This window comes from Malania oleifera, chromosome 5, assembly GCF_029873635.1.
Source record: "Malania oleifera isolate guangnan ecotype guangnan chromosome 5, ASM2987363v1, whole genome shotgun sequence".
Classification (NCBI taxonomy): Eukaryota; Viridiplantae; Streptophyta; class Magnoliopsida; order Santalales; family Ximeniaceae; genus Malania; species Malania oleifera.
Window position 1 is genome coordinate 68,463,545 of NC_080421.1, and position 23,542 is coordinate 68,487,086.

Sequence of the window (23,542 nt, forward strand, 5' to 3'; positions counted from 1 at the left end):
CAAAACCCCAAATCAAAATTCTGCTCCACCTATGTTGTAGAGAATCTTCCCAAAAACCCTATGGTGGTTCCTGATTGTCGAAATAAGGCTTAACGGAGCCAGATCAAAGGTGGAAGCTTAGAGGGTCGTAGGGTTTCTTGAAGGAGAGAAGAGATATTTTAATTTGGTTTTTCAAATGAGCTCTCGGTATTTTATACTTTCAGCACTGCTAACAAAAACCGTTGACGGTTTCCCATGCCTCTTAGAAAACCATCACCAATTTTCTATTAACTGGCCTAGAAATTATTTCTTTACCTTTACCGTCGCTGGTTTTTCTGACTTCTTCAGAAAACTGTCATCGGTTTTCTCCTCACTTTGCTAAAAATCTATTTTTCTCATTTTCTTTTTATTATTTTATTTCTTGGGTCTCTACAATTAAACACTATACTCAAGTAAGCTAACTAGTCAGCTCAAAAGCTCTATCCCTTGGTCAAGGGAAAATTGGAAAAAAAAAAAAAAAGACTTCGGAAGCACATGATTTATTGACACAAGTGTTAATATACTTCAAAAGGGCTAATGATGTATATAAGGAGGAAAAGGCCAAATTGTTGCCCTCAAATGAATGATTGTACTTCGAATTCTTAGTGGAATAAAAGGTTGACATTTTTCTCTTACAAAAGACGGAATCACATGACACGTTGTATCCAAATGCAATTCAATTTTATGTGTTGTGTGCGTTTAGTATTATTTTATTTTTCTTTGCATTTGCCTAAATCATGTCATATATTCACAAGGTCTATCAAAAATCCATGAAGAAAGAAAAATTATCAAGCAACCCTGACCCTATCATTACAAAAGCTCAATTACAAAGCGTGGAAACACCGAAAGAAAGTCAACTAGAAGGGTTGGAGATTTTGAAGACTTCTCTATACTGATGTGATACTATTAGAAAAATTCAAATTCCCCAACTTTGATAAATGCAAAGGCACGAGTTGTCCAAAGATACCTTTGTAAATGTATGCAAGAAAGATGGCACCGCATGTGGAGAATTAGAAATTGCTCATCCATGTCTTCCATGAGGGTAGGATCAGACCCACTTTAAGGTGGTATGCCTCCTTAGACAAGATTAAGATCTAGAAATGGAGACTTGGGAAACTGTTCAATGCTGGTGTTGTAATTGACTGAATGAATTTGTAAAACCTTGAACTTACTAGTCCTAAAGGATATGGGAAGAATTGACCTAAGAGATTTGTAAAACCTTGAATTCACAACTATGAAAATGATGAAAGGATCAATCTCAAGGATTAGATACCCCAAACTAACTAGGAAAACAATGAAAGGATAAACATCAATATTTAGGTTCCCCAAACTAATGATGATGAGGACAATGAAAAGGTTAACTTTGAAGGGAACCTCGAGTTGGTGATGAAGAAATTACTAATGTAGATATTAGGTACCTTGAACTGGAAAGTTCGTAAAAAATCAACATATCTATGAAAAGAAGGGGAAAAATTGTCCTTAGGAGCTTGAGACCTTGAATTGATATTGATAGATCCAAGAACTAAAGGAGTAGATGAAGAAAGAAAACTATGATAAAGACAAGTGCACAAAGTATTAGAAATAAAGGGAATTGTCCTTAGGAGCTTATGATCTTGAACTCACAAGGTGAAGCACAAAAGTAGAAAAAAAATTGCTTTTAGGGATTTGAGATCCTGAAATGATGACTTAGACAAATAGAAAAGGATTATCCATGGGGGTAAATGACCTTGAATTGATAAATCTACAAACAAATAATGGAAAAAGTTGTCTTAGGGATTTGATTCCTTGAGCTCACAATTTGAAGGAAGGATTGTCCTCAAAGGTTGATACCTTTGAACTAACTAATCTTAACTGAGTTCAATCTAAACACAAAGGATTGTCCTTGCAAGTTTGAGATCATGAATTGACAAGTCCAATGCAGCCAAGGTAAACAATCATCTTCAGGGGTTTGTTTCCCAAATTCAAAAAGGATGTAACATCATAGTCAAATCAAGTAATATAAAGAGGGATTATCCTCAGGGGCTTATGATCTTATACTAACAATCTAAGACAATAAATGACATAAAAACCTATCTTTTGGATTCATGACTCCGAACTGGCAAGTCTAATAATAGAAAAGGATTGTCCTCAAGGGGTTTTGATCTTGAATTGACAAATCTTTCAAAATAATAAAAAAAAAGTCTTTCAAAATTAAGAATCTTGTGAATATATGTTCAAAAAATAACAATGAGATTGATTTCAAGAGTTAGACACCTTGAATTTGTAGTCGTCAATAACAGAGTGTGGAGGTCGTGGATATTCATGCACACACCTAAATAAGAATTAGGTTGCAAAAAGCTCATACACGTTTCATTACATGAAAAATTAAAAAAAAACATATGTATCTAATAAAAAATATTTTTTTTGTTAAATAAATTGAAGGGATTATAACTTTTAAAATTTTTAAAAATTATCCCAAAAAAAAAAAAAAAAGTGACCGCACTAAAATCATTGAGTACATAAGTTTGTTAAACAACTAGTGGAAATTACAAGAAAACGGAGCGTCAAATGCACGCTTTACCGTCTTACGTTTTTCTTGTCGGTCCGGTCGGAGCGCGGAGCTTCTACTGAACGACCCATCACTGAACAGAAATCTCGTGTTGCAATGGCTTCACGCAGTAAAACCTCAGAACCTTCGTCTTCCGCTTCTTCTGCTTCGTCTCCCTCCGAGGTTTGGAAAGAGCGCATCATCATACCGACTATTCTCGCAGGTCTCTCCCCCGCTCTCTCTAATACCTAGTTCATTTTGTTCAATTTCTCAAAATCACTCTCTTTAGTTCCCAATGACGTGTAGAAAGTGTAGGAGATGAAAATTTTTTGATTTTCTTTTCGCAAGCACAGGATTTTATGTTTGTATTTTCTTCCATTTTCTCAATATCCGAGCTGTTAGTCGAAAAATGAGAAGTGATTCGAAATGAAGTTTGGTTTCTGATATATTTCATTTTACTATCAGATATTCTACAAGTATGTTGTTCTGTTTTTTTTGGTTGAAACAAAATCTGCCACATGATGAGATTGTAACATTCTTTAATTTCAGATCAGTGTCCATTCTGAGTCGTGTTGGTGCTTGCTTTATATACTTGTGACGTAGTTTCATTGCTTTTAAGAGCCGAGTCCACATTTTTGCTTTCAGAAGCAAGAAAAGCACTTCCAAATCTTTAGTCTTGATTAACGATAATTATTGTTTTTATTTACATTCTTTAGCTATTTCTTTTTATTTTATATGCCTTAGGTTTTTGGATGCAGGAGTTGTTGGTGGAGGAGTTGGATTGTTATCTAAGCATAGGAAAGTCCATGGCATTGCAAACATTACTGCAACCTATGCTGCTAATTTTGCCATAGTCGCTGGCTGCTATTGTGGTAACATCCTTGTTTGTTTTCTGCCAATAAACAATTGAATGTTGTGGTTGTATTTATTATATTTGATTATTTAAAATAGTCGTTGATGATCAATGGAAAATTTGTTCTTTGGATTTGATGCTCCTCACCTTAAGCTCTAATCCCTAGATATTTTCTGTTTCTTAGAAGTGTTGGGTGATTTGAATTATCCCACTGTAGGAGACTATGCACATGACCTTACTACCACTTTCTGTTAGATGAAGTAGCAATGAATCTTCTATGTTTTTGGGATTGTTGAAGCCATTAAAACTTGGAACAACATGCATAAATGATAACCACCTTTGTTCCCGCTTAAGAGTGATGTTGTAGGAGAAATATGTGCTGCCTTTTACTAAAACTTTTGAGAGGCTATAATTTATTTTGATGTTGGTAGGGTTCTCTCCAGGAAGGATTATTTGTTGAGCTCGAGTAGCGGCGAGATCAAGGCCAAGCATAGGGTAGCTCTACGAGTTTCAAAGGTTTTGGAGAAACAGTGATAGATAGAAAATCTTGTGACATTGTGCTAGATGTTGAGAACGTTAGCTCGTCAACCTACATGGACTTACAGATTATAGCAGGGGTCATAGAATTTCTATCTTCATGGAGGTGGACAAGGTTGACAGTTCTAAATTTGTGGCCGTAGTTCTAGGCTAAAGTACACCTCACACTTGGTTGGAAAGGAAGACAAATGGAGAAAAACTTTGTTGTTCTAGAGAGGAACAATTTCAATAGGTACATTGCAGTCATAAATCAAGTCAATTGAAAGGAGATCCATTGCCTCACCAAACGGTTTTGGCTCAAAAGGGAAATCTCAAATGCCATTGAAAATTTGATCAACAGGTTCTACCTAACATCAATTGGAAGGCTATTAATTGAGTGGCTCCATACTAATGCCACATACATGGTAGTCTCACCCCCTTCAATGGCTATGGCATCACCACCTCATGAATGGACTAAGTCACATAAAGTTTTGTGGTTATATCTTGTCCCTTGTAGAAACTATATCAACACATCCATTAGGTATAGTCCCTTGTCAAGCGAAGGAATGAAGTCGACCGATCCCATGGAGAAGGTGATTGAACCCACAAACTTGTTTACACTTGCGGTGAAGCAAGGTCCGATTGGTTGTTGATAGTTGTCTTGAAGGACTTTCAAATTTAAGAGGAGTGGGTTGGTCATCTCTAGGCCCAAAGCTTTTAGAAGCTTCAAGGAACTTTGGATGGGACTTAATTTGGGCTCTTATCCATCTCTAGCTTGCCCAGGCTCAAAATCAAGCCTATTTGACTTCTTCCCTAAAGATAAGAGCACTATACCTCTAGAGGTCTCGTTTTAGTTTTGAAGCCCACTTTCGTATTACCCCTTCAGTTGGAGTTGTTGGTTGCTTCATAAGCCTCAATCACGATTTTTATCGAGCTGGATGCCTTAAAATCATGAAAATCCTTAGCACAAAATTCAGGCTTGGACTTCCAAGATGTTGAGGGCATGAACATGGAGAAATAAATCTAGGAGAAGAAAATTGTTCTTTCAACCTACCAAATAAAGTCAACAATTCACCTAGGGACTTGGGAAAGTTTGCTTTGGAAGGGTCGGAAACTCCTTTTGATAACACAATAGACAAGCATTTGTCCCCAACTTAGCCATTATCCAATTGCAAGCCCATTGATTTTATTCATGAGGATTAGACGAGCTAGAGTGTTTGGACTATGGCGATGAGCAGTTCAAGGATTAGTTTCTAATTGTATTATTCACTATTCAAAGAGTAAAAATGCTTTATGGTGAACTAAATTGGAGGCTATTGACAGGAGGTTCATTAGTTGTGTGTGAGCCTATGAGGAACAAAAACGTTTGGTTGTAGGTAGTGCTGTTAGTTATTGATTCTACCAAGAGAGGATTGACTGAGAGCATAAACTTTTTTTCATTTCCTATTTATTCAGTGATGTGGTGAACAATAATTCTCTTGGATTTTTTTTCTAAGCTTATGGACCTGGTGAAAGACCCTCTAAGCAACTACTTTGAGTGAACTTTGAAACTAGACTTTAGTGGGATGTTCCCTTGGCTATGGGGGTGATCTAAACATGCTTTTCCCTCACATATGGAGCAAGAGAACTTGTAAAAATGCAGTATAAGGGCGTTCTTAGAGGGAATGCTCTTATTGATCTCCCTCTTATTGGCATAAAGTATAGCTGGCCTAAGAGACCCTTTCATTCTCAAGAATCGACGAATTACTAATTTTTGTAGGATGGGAGGAGCACTTTCCTAAAGTCCTTTAAATCCCTCTCTCAAGGCTTATCTCTAATCACTTCCCTACACTCTTGGGTCCTACTCTCTTGTGTATAGGAGGAATAAGCTAGGGTCCAACTGTCTTTAACTTAAAAAATGTGGCTCGAACATTAAATCTTTAGTGATTATATCAAATTGTGGCAATCTAATTGTTGAGTAATTCAGTAAAAGGGAAGACCTAATCACAATGATAGGTCTCTCCTTCAATCTGTAATATGTTAAGTGGATACCAATGACCACAATACCCTTACCAACTCTCATTTATTAACATAACACTAAGCTAAATGACTAAAATAGCCATCAACACTCCCTCTCAAGATGAAGCATATATATCGTATGCTCCTACGTGTCACAAATGAATTTAACATGAGCACCCCCCAAGGCTTTAGTAAATAAATCAGCAAGTTGCTAGTCAAACTTCATGTGAGTGGTGGTAATGAGCTTTTGCACAAGTTTCTATCAAACAAAGTGGCAATTAACTTCAATGTGTTTTGCCCGCTTATGGAGGACTAGGTTGGAAGCAATTTGAATGGTAACTTGATTATCCCACGTCAACTCCATAGATTGAGAATGTGGAAAACCTAGTTCTTCTAACATGTTCTTCAACCAAACAAGTTTACATATAGTGTAAGCCATGGCCCATACTCTAACTCAACACTTGATTTGACCACCACAGTTTGTTTCTTACTCCTCCAAGAACCAAATTACCACCAATAAAAATACAATACCTGGTTGTGAATCTTCTGTCAGAATGTGACTTGGCTCAATCTGCATAAGTTTTTTCTTGAATATGGGTGTGACCTTGATCCTAATCTAAGATGCCTCTCCCAAGTGAACTTTTTGAGAATATATCAAGATGCAAATTACTGCATCTAGTGATTTGTTCTCGAATAATCAAGAAATTGACTCACAACACTTGTCACGAAAGATATATCCGGTTGAATGACCGTGAGATGATGCATCTTTTCTAGAAGTCTCTAATATTGTCTTGGGTTAGGCTACAAATCACCCTTATCTACACTAGCTTATTGTTAGGATCCATAGGTGTATCAACGGTTTTTGATCCCAACATCCCAATCTCATCTAAAAGATCAAGAACATACTTCCTTTGTGACAAGAAAGTTACTATATGAGATCTCAATACTTCTATACCCAAGAAGTACTTTAATAGTCAAATCCTTGGTCTAAAACTCAGTCTGCAGGAAATGCTTTAGGCTCTGGATACCTTGATCTTCATCACTGGTGATGTAGGGGACAAGAAGCAAGACCTTGGGAAGATCCTTGTTGGAGAATACTTAAGATGAATTGGATCAAGGATTGTTGGGTTTAGTTAGTAGGGTTTAGTTAGTAGTTTATTATGTGGTTTTCTTAATTAAGATAGTATTATTTGTATTTGGAAGAGGCTTTCTTTAAAATAGTGTGTGAAAGCAATGTTGTAGACAGTTTGTTGAATTTTAATTTGAGAAGTGAATGTGAGCTTCCCCTTGTTACTCCTCTCTCCTCCCTTTCCCTCCCTTTCTTCAATTTTTTTTTATCTCCCCCATGGCTGCAGATCCTTGATGCTGCCCCTGCATAATTTGGTATCAAAGCCCAATATCGATGTCTGTTCTTCTGTTTCATTCCCCCATTTTCCCTATCACTCTTCTTCTCTTTTCTTCTTCTTCCTTCTTATTCCCTTCTTCCCCCATCTCTGCTCTGTTCTGTTCTGTTCTGCCTTCTCCATTCTTTCTCTGTTCTTCTTTGCCATCCAGCAGCTCCTTCCCTCTATTTTCTGCTGCGTCTTTAACCCAGTACTCTGCCTGCAACAGTTTTACCCTCCTCTCTTTCCTTCTCCCTTCTTCTTCCTTCTTCTTGTCTTCTGCAATCTAAAATTCTGAAATTCTCTTTCTTCTTTCATCTTTCATTATCTTCATTAATCACTCTCCCTCAATGTTAGTCTCTAATCTCATCACCTCTGTTATGAGGTTTTGGTTTAAAAGGAAAAAAAAAAAAAAAAAAAACACACCAAAAAGCAGTTATGAACTTTTCAGAAAATTCCTATTGTGTCGCCTTGATTTTGAACATCCCGTTCCTGGAATATTCTCACAACACCTCCCACACCATCAAAATTAGAACCCCACAAAACTTTTTTCCTTAAAATTTTGTCACTGTTCGACCACTGGAGGGCCTCCACGTGCCGGCCAAACCTTCTCCAGCTGTTGGCCTTCTAGAAATCATAGTTTCCTTTGCTCTTTTCTTCATACTGCCACTACCACTGCAACATCCACCCCTTGATCTTCCGTCGCCTGAAATATCATTGCCAAAGGACCGACCCCTTGCTAGCGGTGCACACGCCCCACGCGCCGGTGATTGTGAGTGGAATCTGCTGGAGTCTTCTCCTGGTTACAGTTTTGCGAGAATATTTTGAGTTTTCTCCGCAGTATTTTGACTTGCAACAAGTATTTTGATTGTGGATCTTCTATTTTGCAAGCAAGCGTGATAATTTGCTACAAAAGCAAAAAAATTGTCGCTGCCAGCATTGGAAACCAGGTTCAATTGCTGCATTTTGTGATTTTTCTATATAAATTTGTTTCATTTCTGGATAACACTCAAGATCAAAGGGGAATTGAAGATAGTTCATGAAAATTAGGAGTCTAATTTGTGGTTTTGCAAGAGCAGATTAAGAATTGAGGGCAATTGTGTTAAGGGCTTTTGGTGATATATGGTTGCAGTATATATATATAAATAAGTCTGGCATTATGGTGACAGCTCATTAGAAAACTGAATGGCTTTTGTCATACATGGGCATAATATCAAGCCATTCCATACCTTTCTTTCGTGTGGAGAAAATGTTTGCAAATTCATAATTGATGTAAAATGTCCTATGAATGTGGTTTGTAGAAATGGAGTCACTTGTACGCAACTTCATCCAAAACCTCACCCAGAGCCTTATAAGATATCTTGGATTGATAACACTACCATACATGTTTGTGAAAGATGTTTGGTTAATTTCCAAATGGGTGACTATTTTGATAATGTTTGGTGTGATATCATTCCCATGACTATTGGCCATGTACTCCTTGGTTCTCATTGATTAGATAATTTGGGTGTGATTCAAGGACTTGAGAGCACTTGTCTTCCACTATAAGGGAAAGAAAATTATTTTGAAGCTGCTCGACCAACCAATCAGGACAAAGAATATGAGATTGGTGATTATGTCAAAGTTACTCAACTTGAAGACACTACAAGAAAGGCAGTGAATGTGTTTGAAGACATCGAAAGTCTTGCAGACATTCCTATTGTTGAGTTTGTTATTCTCGATGTGTTTATTGATGCTAACTCTCAATTCAAGTCTATGTTGCTGCCAAAGAATCGTGGTTTCTTGTATCATTGAAGCGCTGGCTTTTGAAGAATCCAAGTTTGCTTCTTGCAGGATAAGAAGCATCATAGACTTAAGAAGGACAAGAAGCAAGACTTTGGGAAGATCCTTGTTGGAAAATACTTAAGAAGAATTGGATCAAGGATTGTTGGGCTTAGTTTGTAGTTTTTATGTGTTCAGTTTAATAAAGATTGTATTATGTGTATTTTGGGGGCTTGTTTGTAGTATTTGTGTATTCTAAGATTATGTTTGTAATGTAATGTAGTTCTAGGAGTATATGTGTAGTTTCATGTGAAGAGACTTTCTTGTAAATAGTGTGTGAAAGCCATGTTGTAGACAGTTATCATTGAATTTGATTTTGAGAAGTGAACACAAGTTTCCCCTTGCCCCTTGTATCTCCTCTTTCCTCCCTTCCTCTTCCTTCCTCTCTTCAATTTCTTCTAATCTCCCCCTGGCTGCAGATCCTTGATGCTGCCAACACTCACCATATCATCCACATACACAATAAGCGGGATCTTGTCAGATGAGGTATGACGATAAAATACAAAATGATGCCCTGCACACCGTCAAAGCCAAAATCAACTACTACAACATTGAATCGACCAAACCATGCATTAGAAGACTGCTTTAAACCTCATAAGGACTTCTTGGGCTAACAAACTGAGCCTAACTCCCCATGAGCAATAAACCAAGGTGTTGCTCCATATTACTTCCTCGTGAAGATCAACATATAGGAAAGCATTCTTCACATCTAATTGATGTAGAGGCTAGTGATAAGGGGTGGCTAAGGAGATGAAAAATTGTACTAAGGCAAGTTTGGTGATAGGGGAGGATGTGTCTAAATAGTCCAAGCCGTATGCCTCGGTATATCCCTTAGCACAAGGCACGAAACCACCTGGATTGACCTTCACAGTGTACACCCAACAACAATAAAATAGACTTCTTAGGAGGAAGAGGTACCAACTCCGAAGTATCCTTATCCTATAGCACATGCATCTCTTCTAACGTCGCATTCCTCCACCAGAATGGGACAGGGCTTGAAAAATAAACTTTGGAAAAGCAACAAAAGACAGAGCACTAACAAGACAATAGTATGAGGGTGACAAGAAATCATAACAAACAAAATTAGAGATTGGATGTTGGGTACAAGTGCATTTACCTTTTCAAACAACAATAGGAGGATCAACCACTTAGGAAATAAGATCTGATGATGAGGGAACTAGAGGCGTGGAAGTGGAATTTGGAGGAAGCTCTCCTCCTTTATGTCGCTGTGTGTACATTTGCAAATTAGGACGAACCAAGTGACGAGAAGGACTTAAATTGAATGAAGATGGAGGAGGATTGGGAGGAGAAAATAGGTTAGGATTGGGAAGGCTAGGCAGAGGAAGGGGCTCATCAAGGTCAACAAAACTCAAGGAATCAAAATCGTTTGGTGTAGACTGTAGACTAAAGAAAGATGACATCAACAAAGACAAAAAATTGATGTAAAGCATGGCTATAACATCAATATCCTTTTTGAGTATAGAAATAACCTAGAAAAATACATTTGATAGCATGAGAATCCAACTTATTCCCTCCTAGATTTAACTAATGAATGAAGGACATATAGCCAAATATACGAGAAGGAAGGTAGAACAAAGGAGCCTTAGGGAAGATGATTGAATATGGGATCTTACCACCAAGAAAAAAACATGGCATTTTATTAATGAGAGAGAGGAAACCGTGAGCACAACATCACTCCAAAAAACTTTGGGGACATTCATTTGATACGGTAAGTTTTGAGTGACTTTGAGAATGTCTATTTTTCTACTTTACAACTCCATTTTGTTATGGAGTGTGGGCATAAGATGACTGATGGATCATGCTAGAATTAGTCATATAGGTATTGAATTGAGTCTGAAGTACTCCTTAGCATTTTCACTACAAAGTATTATGACTGACATATTAAGCTGAGTCTTTATTTAAGAAAAGAAGGCACAAAAGATATTAAACAACATAGAACAGTATTTCATTAAATACAAAGCATTTTCACTACAAAGTATTCTGACTGACATATTAAGCTGAGTCTTTATTTAAGAAAAGAAGGCACAAAAGATATTAAACAACATAGAACAGTATTTCATTAAATACAACCTAGTCATTCTAGAGTAGTTATCAACAAATGTAACAAAGTACCGAAACCCCAACTTTGACATGACACGACTAGGAGAACCCAAACATTGGAATGGACTAACATAAAACGGTTAGTGACTCTTTTATTGACTCGGGAGGCAAAGGAAACACGATGATGCTTTCCTAATTGACAAGACTCACATTCAAGGTTAGACATGAAACTCAAGGACAGAACTAGCTGTTTTAACTTGTCCAATGATGGATGACCAAAGCGACAATTGATTTGATGTGGTGTGGCAGCCGGTAGGAGAAGAGAGTGACTCAAAGTAGTAATGTCCACCAACCTCACATCCTTTGCCAATCTTCTTCCTAGTCTTGAAATCTTGAATAAGAGCAGAATTAGGAAAAAATGTTATTGAATGATTTAGTGACTTAGTAATTTTACTAACAAACATGAGATTGAAGGGGGATTTAAAAGTGTACAAAACAGAAGAAAGGAAGATGGAGGGAGTAGGCCTTACTGTTCCTTTCCCCTTAACAACAGTAGTGGACCAAACTTGAGGTAGATTTGTAATATGTTCACTCAAACAAGTGACCGACAAGGGAAATACACTTTTGCGATTTAAGGACTCCATCTTACCACCTTGATAGAGCAGCAGATCAGAAATACGCAGTGAACAACATGTTCTTGGATTTCACCAATTCCATCCCAACGCACAAAAACTTCGGCAACTAATGAAAATCACAAGCACATGGCGAACGAACAAAAAACAAATGCAGCAAATTTCACTATTTCAGACCCCAATAAACTCAATAATCATCGACAAACAGCTTTGGGAAGCATCAAACAACCATTCCCCAGGTGCCACACATTAGCACGTAAAAAAGGTGAGATCTTTTGACAAAAAGCATCATGAAAAACTTCAATAATATGTTCATATAGGGATTCAAGTACTGTTGGATGAGCTTCACGTGCCAGTGTGTGGAGTCGGCCCTAGCTGCCTTTGACCGGCCCGTGAGGGTGCATTGGAGAAGTTCTGGAGATGGGATTTCAGTGGGGGACAGATCGGCAGTGTCTGCGGGTGATTATGGTGTTGTTTTTGCAAAATCTATAGTGGTTTTGTGCGTTCTTCAACTAGCGTTGTCGCCCAGGAACATTCCAGCGACTGCTCTGGCTTCCAGCAGCTTCTGGCTCTTTTTCAGGGATATGGTGTTGCTGGAAATTCTTCTATGATGGTAGACCTGCAGCGAATTTAAGGTTTTAGGCTTTGGTTTTGATGATGGCTGTGACAATTAGGGTTTAGGTCTTAGAATCATGCTCTGATATGATGTTGAATAATTTGGTAAAATGGAAGACCTAATCACAATAGGTCTCTCCCTCTATTTATAATATATGTCAAGTACATACCAATAACCCCAATACCCTTACTAACTCTCATTTATTAACATAACAATAACGCACTAATAATGCTAAATAACTAAAATAACTGTCAACACACTTTCAATTTGAAGGCTTTGCTAGCCATGTGATTACTTCTAAGTTGATGAAGCTAAAATAAAAACTAAAAGGTGGAATATGGACAAGATATTATTCACTTTAAGAAAGATTTATTTTTTATTTTTTATTTTTGGGAAGTTTTATTAGCTGGATGAAAAAGTGGAATACCCAAGGTTTCACTAAGAAAAAGAAATAAGGCTAATGCTCATAAAAGAGGAGTTCTATCCTGCTCATATGGAAGAAATCGAAGGCTAATTCTCACATAGTAGGGGTTCTATCCCATTCATATGGAAGAAATCACTTGAAAAAAAAAAAGTCTAGGGCTGATACAAGATATATTGATGTTATGAATAAATTCGAATTTGATGGGAAGATCCTAGAATAGGAAGGGGATCTTAAGGAAGGCATTCATAATTTCATTAAGAATCTTCACTCCAAGTCATCTACATGGAGATGTCAAGTTAAGGGTATTAGCCAAATTGACAACTCTACTCTATTGTGGCTTGAAAGCCCTTCCCTAAAAAGGAAAATCCTTTGGCCTTGAATAATTGTAACGGGGATAAAGCTCTAGGCTGGGCTTCATGAATGGATTTTTCCCAAGCTAACCAAGAGGTACTTAAAAACTTGACATTGTTAAGGTCTTCGAAGATTTTCACGTTTCTAGAAAATTTGTTTGCAATATTTATTCTACTTTGTGGTTGCCTGATCCTTAACAAGGGCGGGGTCTTTAATATTGTCAATATTAAAATCTACACCCTCTTAGCTTAGTGAGAAGTGCTTACAAACTCATCTCCAAGTGCTTGCCTTGAGGCTCAAAAAAGCAATTCAAAATTTATTGGGTAGCCCCATCATGCTTTAATTGCTTTAGAAATTGTGGACACCAACTCAATCAAAAGAAGAAATGAAAGGAAATGCTTGTAATCTTAACATGGATACAACTTTTGATCTTGTATGTTGGGGTTTTTATCTCTGTTTTTTCTTTTAAAAAAAGTAAAGGCAACTAGATTGAGCAATATATCATTGCCATCCTCCATTCTTACAAGTGCATGTTTGATAGAATCGATAGAATGGAATCAAATTTGTTACTTAGATTTATACACATTTTCCTTCCAATTTTTTATTTCATGTCCTTTCCATCCCATGTATTCTGCGAAATAAAAGTGACATAATTGGTCATCCTTATTTTCAATTTGCAAGAGGTTTGTGACAAGTAGATCCCTTATGTCCTTTATTTCATCACTGTCATGGATTTCTTAGTCTTTTACTGCAAAAAGCCACAGGGGAAAGGCTCATCAATGGGCTTAGTGTGGGAAGAAATGGAAGGGAAATGGAAGTTTCTCATCTTTTGTTTGCTGATAACGACATTATCTTTTGTGGGGGCAGAGGCTAATCAAATCAACCTCCGGTGCACCCTTCTTTGCTTCAAATCAATTTTGGTTTGAAAGTGAATTTGGGGAAGAGTGAACTAACCATGTTGCTAGTGAGTATGCGGTTGACTGCAATCTTTTGGCTGTTATTTTGGGTTGCTAGTGGGATTCTTTGCCTTTGAACTTCCTCTTTGGGCCAAGTTCAAGGACAGTTGTCTAAAAGCCCATTGTCGAGAGTTTTAAAAGAAAACTTGCTGATTTGAAGCATAAGTACCTCACAAATTAGGTGTAAGACTTATCCTTAATGAATTTCTTGTTTGCTAGCTCTAGCAAACTTGATGTCTCTTCTTCCCATTCCGTCCTTAGCGACTAAAAGGAAAGATATTTAAAAAGAAAAAAGAAAGATTCCTATAAAATGGGGAGGGGGGGGGGGGACTCAAATTGGGAAATGGATGAAGCAAGGGTGAGAGACATGGTTTTAAATAACAACCGTTACGCCGTTATGTAACGGAAAATTGAGATGCTGAAGCCGTTACAGACCCATATTGCGGGGGGAGAAAAATTCACGGCCGTAATGGCTGTTAAGCTTCCGTGACAGTTTGTAATGGCTGTTATGATCTATTACGCACCGTTACAGTCTGTTACGGACCATTACAGCGGCCAACACTTCAATTCGGCTTTTCTCTGTCAAATCCACCCAACTTTCTCACATTTCCCTGCTTTCCCCCTCTCCCTACCACTCGCCCTTGACAGATATACCATTCCAAAGACTGAAATCAAGAAATTGTACCTTTGATTTGTTGTTTGAAGCTGAAGAATAAGAAGGAACCCTTTGTTTGCAGTCAGCCAACACTCCCCCTCCATTTCTTCAATTTCTTCAAGTTCAAAGGCTAATATCTCCCCCCCTCGAGCAGTTGAACTTTCGAAGGCTTAGATTCTTTGCTCCCCTTGAGCAGTCGGAGGCTTGAAGCCCTATCCTAGCCTGTTCGGCAGTTGCAGGGCAGCCTTGTAGCAGCTTCACGAGTTGCCACCAGTCCTGCAGCAGCTCCGTGAGTTGCCGCCAGCCCTGCGGCAGCTTCACTAGTCGCCACCAGCCCATCTCCCTTCTAGTCTTCGAGCGTCCAGTCTTGGTGTGGGCGGTTCGAGACTCCACCTCCAGCACACTCTCTGTCTCTCTCTTGATTCTTGAATCTTCAGGTTCCTTTTTGTATTTTTTTCTCTCTTTTGTTTACCTTTTTACTTGAACTCTTAAACTAGTATTTATTTATATATTATATTGTTTATATATTATATTAGGTTTAGCTTTAGTTATTTTAAGTAGTTATTTATATATTATGTTAGGTTTAGGGATAGGATTTGAGACTTAGGTAGTTTAATAATTAAATTAGGCTGAATAAATACCTAAAATCCCAAATTCCTAATTGCTTAGATTTGAGAAATAAATTTAATGGTCTTAAAATAAATATATTTTTTTTAAGTACTTAATATTTTTATTTTATTTTATGACTCTTCTTTTATTAATAGATGAAATACCTAATATTTTAAAATTTAATTATTTGAAGATTTTAAATAAATACTACTTACCAAAGATTATATTTTATTTTGTATGTAATAAATATTTAAAATTAGAAGAATAATTGATAAAATAAGAGTCATAAAATAAGAAAAAATAGGGATGCAGATTATCAAGACCCTCCACGTCATCCTTTTTGGTGGTGACATGCGCTATGTTGTAAATTTGTAATATTGTATTCATGTATTCAACTATTGATACCAATCATTTTTCAAATTCATGTATGTATATTGAGTATTGACTCATTTTTATTAATTTTATGTCTCTAATTAATTGATTCTTCATTTTAATTACATTTCTACATTTTTTTCACCCATTAAAGTAGTGCAAAATATACAAAATATGACTTTTTTTTTTTGTAAACAGCACACTAAAATTAATATAAAAATCATATTGCCTATTAAAAAGCATTTTCTGGTTGAATAAAAGCAGTCAAAATTCATTAAAAACCATGTATTAATGGATTTCATGCTTATTTTTCAATTTTGGCATGGTTATGCATAAGTGAAAAAATTTAACGACTGTTATGCCCGCTTCTCATTACGTAACACCTGCGTCTCTCGTGTCTCGTGATTACCCACGAGTGCGATTTAAAATCATGGCGAGAGGACTTTTTCGCCTTCATCGCTTTGAAGTTGGAAATAGCAACACACCTTCTTTTGGATGGCACCTGCTGTTGTTTTACCTATCTAGGTTTCAGCTCCTTGAATTTTTCTGCCTAGTGTCATGGTCTTATGTGCTTGCATTCGTGACATGTGCAAGACATGGGCAGCCTTGGAGGGGCGCGATGATTATGCGAATTTGTCTTAGAAGCTTCTGTAATATACAGATTTGATTGTAGAGATGTGATGGAAGTATTTTGTGTTGTAGAAGACTATATAGCTTTTCTAGACAGATATTCAAGTGGTGTTCTCGGTTAAGGGAATAATGATTTTTCGGATCCAATGATGCTTCCTGATGCTAGAGCAAGAATGGTATGGAAAGCTGATTCTTTAGGGTAAACACCTGAGCATCCACTACCCCTAGTGTCTTGTATTGAGTGAGCACCCCATAGAGGGCTTGGAGACGGGTCTCTTTAAGTCCTTGAGGGGTCTTGGACTTTTGTGTGGGATTTGGGGAGCCACATGGACAACACCATGGAGTATGTTGTTGCGCATCACTCTCAGCCCACAAGTTGGGATGGACATTCTTTTTGGCTCTTAGGTTTACCCTTGATGGGTGTTGTCTTATATTGATTAGACAATTGAGGGATGTTGACCATTCATATGTCTTTCTTGAGCAACATAGGTTGCCGCTATCACTAGCTCTAACTTATGGATGTTTAGTGGCACTGTGGCAGATGCTCATGAGAATTGTATTGTGCACCCTCAACACTTGTGGGATGTGAGCACAAGTTCAATTGATGGCTTCTGAGTCCAGGGTGACCATCCTAGTTGGGACAAGGGTTGTTATGCCAACAATATGTGACCACTAAATGAATTTGTGTGTGTTTTTCATGTATCCGGATGAGCATGTTTGGATAGACTTGTTGTAATCTTGTCACTGCATGGCTATGTCTTTGTCACATATTTTGCAAATCAAGGGATTATGCCACCCCATGACACTTGGCCTATACTAAAGATGCAATGGTGAATCTGCACAATGTTCACTCAGAAAATGAAATAGTTTGGGACATTTTTTTTTTAGAGAACTGCCCCAGATTTAGAGTTGGACCAACCAAAAATTAGTGCTAGCAGTGTTAACTTCCCCTGGAGGGCTACTTGGGAGACACTAATGCCAACTGAAGTTGCGCATTTTTTTTTGCCTAGAAATAGTTCTAGTATGAATCTTTTCCACTGATAATGTGCAGAAAAAGGGAGAAATCATGGTGATAGATATTTTTTGTGCAAATAAGATGCTGAATCTAGGGATCACACCCTGTTGCACTATCTTTGGATTAGAAATCTCTAGATTTGGCTATTGCTCTGTTGGCTAGTCCTAGGTTACATGAGAGGCTGTGGAGCAAGAGTATGGTCTTGGAAAGGCATTGAACAAAAATAGATAGGAAAAACATCCTTGACCTTGATCCTTTGCAATTTTTTGGGTCATGTGGAAGGAGAGGAACAAAAGGGCCATTGAAGGAATGGCTACACCCTTTACAACACAAATGTGGCATTTGGTTTGCGACTGTAATTGGAATGCGCTGACATTGAAAATAGAATGGCAAATTCCCCTCTTGTTTTTGATTTAGCATAGATTAAAAATTGAAATCATTGTAATGTTTGTTATATGAAGACATAAAAGTTGAAATTAATCTAATTTGTTATTTATGTCTCTACATAGTATAAAAATTAATTTAATTTAATATGAAATAATAGTATAGTAATCAATAATTTTAGGGCAAAAGACACTAACCTCTCTTGAGGTTTGTCAAAAAAACAAGGATCTCCCCTGAGGTTTGAAAAATGTCACAGACTTCCCCCCACATTTGGATCCTTGGGCATTCACACACCCTTCCAATGACAGATGCTTAACTTGCCCTTCAAAAATCAGGGCTACTCTTTCACACACATACATGTTGTTCATCTACTGTTTGTCATGCACTGACCGCAACAGCAGTAGCACCCTTGCCCCCAAGCTCTCCAACACTAAGTTCCACCCCGTATGTGTCAAGGAGGCCCCCATTGCCGAGTGCAAACGCATCTTCTCCTACGGACACCATTTCGCTATTAGCCTCTTTCCCTTCACCTCCTCTGCGAAGTTCTCAGGTAGTGTCGCCATCTCACTCAACGCCACGTCTAGCCGTAGGATCTGCAAAAATAGCTGGCCGTGGTTTGCGAGGGAGGATTAGAGGGTTTCGGGCAAGTTCTAGGCAATGAAATTGAGGGGTCTGGTGGTGTAGATGTGGAGGAACTTGGCAGCGAGGGCGCGTAGGACTTCAGACTCGAAGTTGTCAAAGGTGCTGATGATGATGGCGGTTGGGAGAGGTGAGATTCGAGGAAATGATCAATGGGAGGATTCTGCGGCAAGACGGCGAAGGCAAGACTGACGACTGAGTAGCGAGTAGGCGGTGTCAACGACCAGAGATGGGCGACCCCGCCGTTTGTCTTGATTCCCAAAGAGTTTCTGTTCCAAATGAGGGAGTAGTCGAGCGGCGATTTTAGAGCTCCACCGTAGGAGCGGTGTCCTTGGCGATGAGAACCCACTCGGAAAGAGAGTTTTTGTTGAGTTGGGCGTAGGAGCTGAACATGAAGAATCTGTCGGCAGCCGGGACCGGTGACGGGTCAAAGAATGTGGGGCTGAGGTCGTCAGAACCACCTTCGGGAGCAGCCCAAACTTTGGTGAAAGACAAAATTTGACACACTTGCAGCCCTCCTCCCAAATTAAAGGTTCCATTTGCAAAACCTCCCCTTGCAACTCAAACTGGAAAGAACTAAATCACTTTATTGCAGACAAAATTTAAAAATGAGAGAGAGAAATTGCAGGGTGCATGGTGGTGGTGATGGTACCTGGTGGCCATTTGGGTAATAGAGAAGAAAGCTGGAATGGAGAATGAATGGGCAAATTTGCCCTATTAATTTTTTAACCAATAACCCTGAGTTTTGAAGGGAAAATTTGCCCTATTAATTTTTCTGTTTTATGATGTTAAGCATTTGTTTTTGGAAGGGCGTGTAAGTGTCCAAGGATCCAAATGTGAGGGGAGGTCTGTGACATTTTTCAAGCCTCAAGGGAGGTCCTTGTCTTTTTGGCAAACCTTAGGGGAGGTGAGTGTCTTTTGCCCATAATTTTATTATAAAATGATTATATTTAATTGATAATGAATTTATATTAATATTGACATCATTTTCATCATGTACCTTGTTATGCTTTGCATGTTATATTTCCATGTTATTATTATATTCATTTTACTTTATGTTATTAATATTGCATTTATCTTATATTTATAAGTATTTTATTTTATTATTAAGTATTTTGTTAAATAATAGTAAATTAATATATTATAATTTATGATCTAATATAAAATATTAATCATATAATAAATCAATAATCACACCACAAGAATAGCATTATATATATGTAATAATTGTAATAATCTGATTGGGAGGAACATTTCCTGAAGATTACACAATCCTTGCTTTCGTGCCCTATCATACCACATCCCAATCCTTTGACACAGGTGGAGTCAAGTGGGGGCCAACCCCTTTCCAATTTGAGAACTTGTGGTTTAAACATGAAGAGTTTGATGAACAAAGTCAAGAAATGGTGGCTGGAGCTGCAAGTTGAAGGGAAGGCCAGCTTTGTGGTTGCCTCAAAGCTGAAATTGCTCAAAGAAAAATTGAAATGGTGGAACAAAAATATTTTTGGCAACATCACTATGAGAAAAAAAAGGTTTATTGACAACATTTAGGATGATAAGGTAATCAGTGAGGGTCTTAATTTCAAAAACAGGACTAAAAGTTATCATCTCCTTAGAAGGAGTGGCTTGGAGGCAAAAATCTAAGGCTCTTTGGTTGAAGGAGGCCAATAAAAATACTAGCTTCTTCCATCCTGTAGCTAATGCACACTGTAGATTTAATATGATAACCAGAGTAGAAGTGGAGGAAGAGATGTTGGTGGATGAGGGGAAAATCAATAGTTGCATTTGCAACTTTTTTAAAACCTTCTACACAAACCAAAGTCTTGGTGACCAACAGTTGATGGTATTATGTTCAAAAACTTGAGCCTCTCCACATCCCGGTTGTTTGAGAGGCCTTTTGAGGAAGAAGAAATTATTTGAGCCCTTAAGATTTGCAAGGAGGATAAAGTGCCTGGTAGGGACAAATTTAATATGGCTTTCTTCTTAAAGGTACTGGGATTTTGTCAAGCAGGACATCATTGGAGTTTTCGAAGTCTTCCATAGAACCAATGATTCTGTGTCCAGTATCAACTCAACCTTTATCTCCTTGATTCTTGAGAAACGCCTGACAGCTTATACAAAATCCCATCCAAAGTCCAGGCAACCAGGCTCGAACATGCAATCTTGGAAGTTGTCGGCAAGCACTTTCATTGCAAGTGGGCAAATCATGGATGCTCCTTCGATAGCCAACGAAGTTGTTGATGCCTGCATCAAGGATGAGAAAAGAGCAGTATGCAAGCTGGATATGGAGAAGGCTTTTGACCATGTTAACTGGAGTTCTCTGTTGTACATCCTTAGAAGAATCGATTTTGGGGAATCTTGGTGCAGATGGATGCGTATATCAACACCATCTTTTTCAGTTCTGGTTAATGGCTGTCCTATTGATTTCTTCAAATTGTCTCGTGGTCTGAGGCTAGGTGGTCCCCTTTCCCCCTTCTATTCATGATGGTCATGGAAGCTCTAAGTCTTATGATAACTAGTGGAAATGATTACGGCCTTCTAAAGGGTCTTAGCATTGGAAGGAATAATGATTCCATGGAAATCACCCACCTCCTTTTTGCAGATGACACTCATTTTTTTGCAAGGATGAGCTGCAGCAAATTCTAAATCTTGATGCATCCTTCTCAGCTTTGAAGCAGTTTCAAGCTTAAAAGTGAATTTGTGTAAAAAGAAATCATTCCATTGGGGAATGGTGATCGTGCTCCTTTACTTGCAGTTATCCTTGGCTATAAACTTGGTGCCTTTCCTATCACCTATCTTGGCCTCCCTTTGGGAGCAAAGTTTAATGATAAGGTATTTGGGATCCCATTGTTTACATGTTTGAAAAGAAACTTGCTAGTTGGAAAAGGAACTTTTTGTCAAAAGGTAGCAGACTCACTCTCATTAAAAGTTCTCTGTCCAATCTGCCGTTTTCTTCATGTCTTTTTTCCCTATCCTAGTTCAGTGGCCAAGAGATTAGAGGGCATCCAAAGAAGATTCCTTTGGGGGAACACAGGTGAGGTTTTCAAATATCATCTTGATAAATGGGGAGTGGTTAAACAACCTTTACAAAAGGGTGGCCTTGGCCTCAGATCCCTTATTATCTTTATTAAGGCCCTTCTAGGGAAATTGCTTTGGAGATTCATGACTCAGAAAAATCACCTCTGGAGGGATGTCATTGCTGTCATGTATGATCTCTATCATAATGGTCGGACCTCTAAAGTTTCAAAGGAAGTGCATTGTATAGGTATTTGGAGATATATTAGAAGGGGATGGGAGAATTTCTTCCCTCTTATCTATTTCCTTGTGGGGAATGGAGCTAATGTTTTCTTTTGGCATGATATTTGTTGTGGTGATTCACAACTCAGCTCCTCTTTTTCCCTTCCATTTTCAGACGTGCCAGCAACAAAGATGCCCTTATTAGCCAACACTTGGAGTTCACCAGTGTATTTTCCTTTGAATAGAAATGCTTTTGATTGGGAATTTGATATTTTTATGGCATTTTTCAGCAGTCTCTAAAATTCTCATTATCAGGTCAGTTCCAATGAGCCCAAATGGGTTTCGAGGAAAGATGGGAAGCTATTCTTCGAAAAATCCTTACCATATGCAATCTTTAGAAAAAAGGCCTCTCTCTTGTCAATACTTTTTATGCTTGGAGCTGGAGGAAACAGTTTATCACGTACTCCTGCATTGTTCTTGGACCAAGAAATTGTGGAACTTAGCCATCTCAATTGCAAATCAGAAATGGGTCACTGTAGCTACAGTGTGAGGTGAACTATGGGCTTGGAAAGGGAGTAGATCTAATAAAGAAGGGAGAAGCTCTCTCTCCCTCATTCCCCTTGCTAATTTTTAGGCTGTGCAAAGAGTGGAATAGAAGAGCCTCTCGAGTAATTATCTCTCCGCCTCTGGGTGTCATGGACCATTAGATTGCTATGATCTCTAGTTGGCATTCTGGGCTAGTTGAAAGGGACCCCTTTCTAGTCCTTGATTTTATTGATACTTTTCAGTAAGGGGTGTTTCTCTTCCTTTTGTTTCTTCATACTTGGGTGGCATCCCCTTGATGCCTCATTTAATATATTTTCTGTTTGCTGATAAAAAATATATATATTATAATTATCACACGTAATAATGCCATTATTTCTTCTATTTTGGTTTCAGACAGTCCTTTGTCATCTTAGCATTTCCATTTTTGCAGTCCTCTTAATGATAGTTAGGTGGATGAGCTCTCTTCTTTGTTGTTGGTGTTCGATAATTGTCATTTTTCCTTGGGTGCTGATAGTTGCTCTTCATTTTCTGCTACATAAAAAATTTGGAAGACTGAAGTCCCCCCAAAAGTTTAAGGCTTTTATTTGATTGGTTGTGCTTAATAAAGTTAATGCCAATAATATATCGCAGAGTCGGAGACCTTCAAAGGCATTTTCTCCAGATGTGTGCTTTTATGCATTAATGGTCCAGAAACAGCTTCTCATTTGTTTTTGCACTATGATTTTGCTTTGAAAATGTGGAACAAGCCTTTTTGATTTATTGGTAGAAAGTTGGGTTTGCCTGGACTTGATGGACAATTTGTTGGGCATCTCTTTTTGTGGCTTTGGCAGGAAGAAGGATGCTGTAGTATTATGGAGATGTGTGTTTTTTTTTTTCTTTTGGCAGCGTTGTGGAGTTTATGATTGGAAAGCAATACACGTGTTTTTTATGGGAAGAAGCTAAGTGTTTCTTTATTATGGGATAAGATTTATTACTTAGCCTCACTTGAGTGCCAATCTTTGCTGTCTTTATTGATGTGTTTACCTTTTTTTTTTTTCCTGCTTTTTCTTGTGTCGCTATGAGGATTTTTTATTCTCCTTTTTGTACATTCTTTCTTAAATGAAATGATATTCTTTTGCTAAAAAAAATAAAAATAACAGTGATGATGAGAATGATATTTATATATGTACTATATTATATATATATACATATGTATATGTATATAGTGACATCATGATATTAATATTATTTTTTACTGTGTAATATAAATTATACAAAAATATAGTATTTAATATTTTAGTGTAGTATATATAATATATTA

The 23,542-nt window shown here is 37.8% G+C and overlaps 1 protein-coding gene across 1 annotated transcript in view; it reads left to right on the forward strand.

Annotated features, from left to right (window-relative positions):
* The first annotated feature begins 2,551 nt into the window (after positions 1-2,551).
* LOC131155458 (uncharacterized) overlaps positions 2,552-23,542 on the forward strand; it is a 30,816-nt gene continuing 9,825 nt past the window's right edge. The window contains exons 1-2 of the mRNA XM_058108623.1: positions 2,552-2,768; positions 3,304-3,417. Of these exons, the coding sequence (XP_057964606.1) occupies positions 2,663-2,768; positions 3,304-3,417 (220 nt within the window). The 5' untranslated portion in view covers positions 2,552-2,662. The remainder of the gene's footprint in view (positions 2,769-3,303; positions 3,418-23,542) is intronic.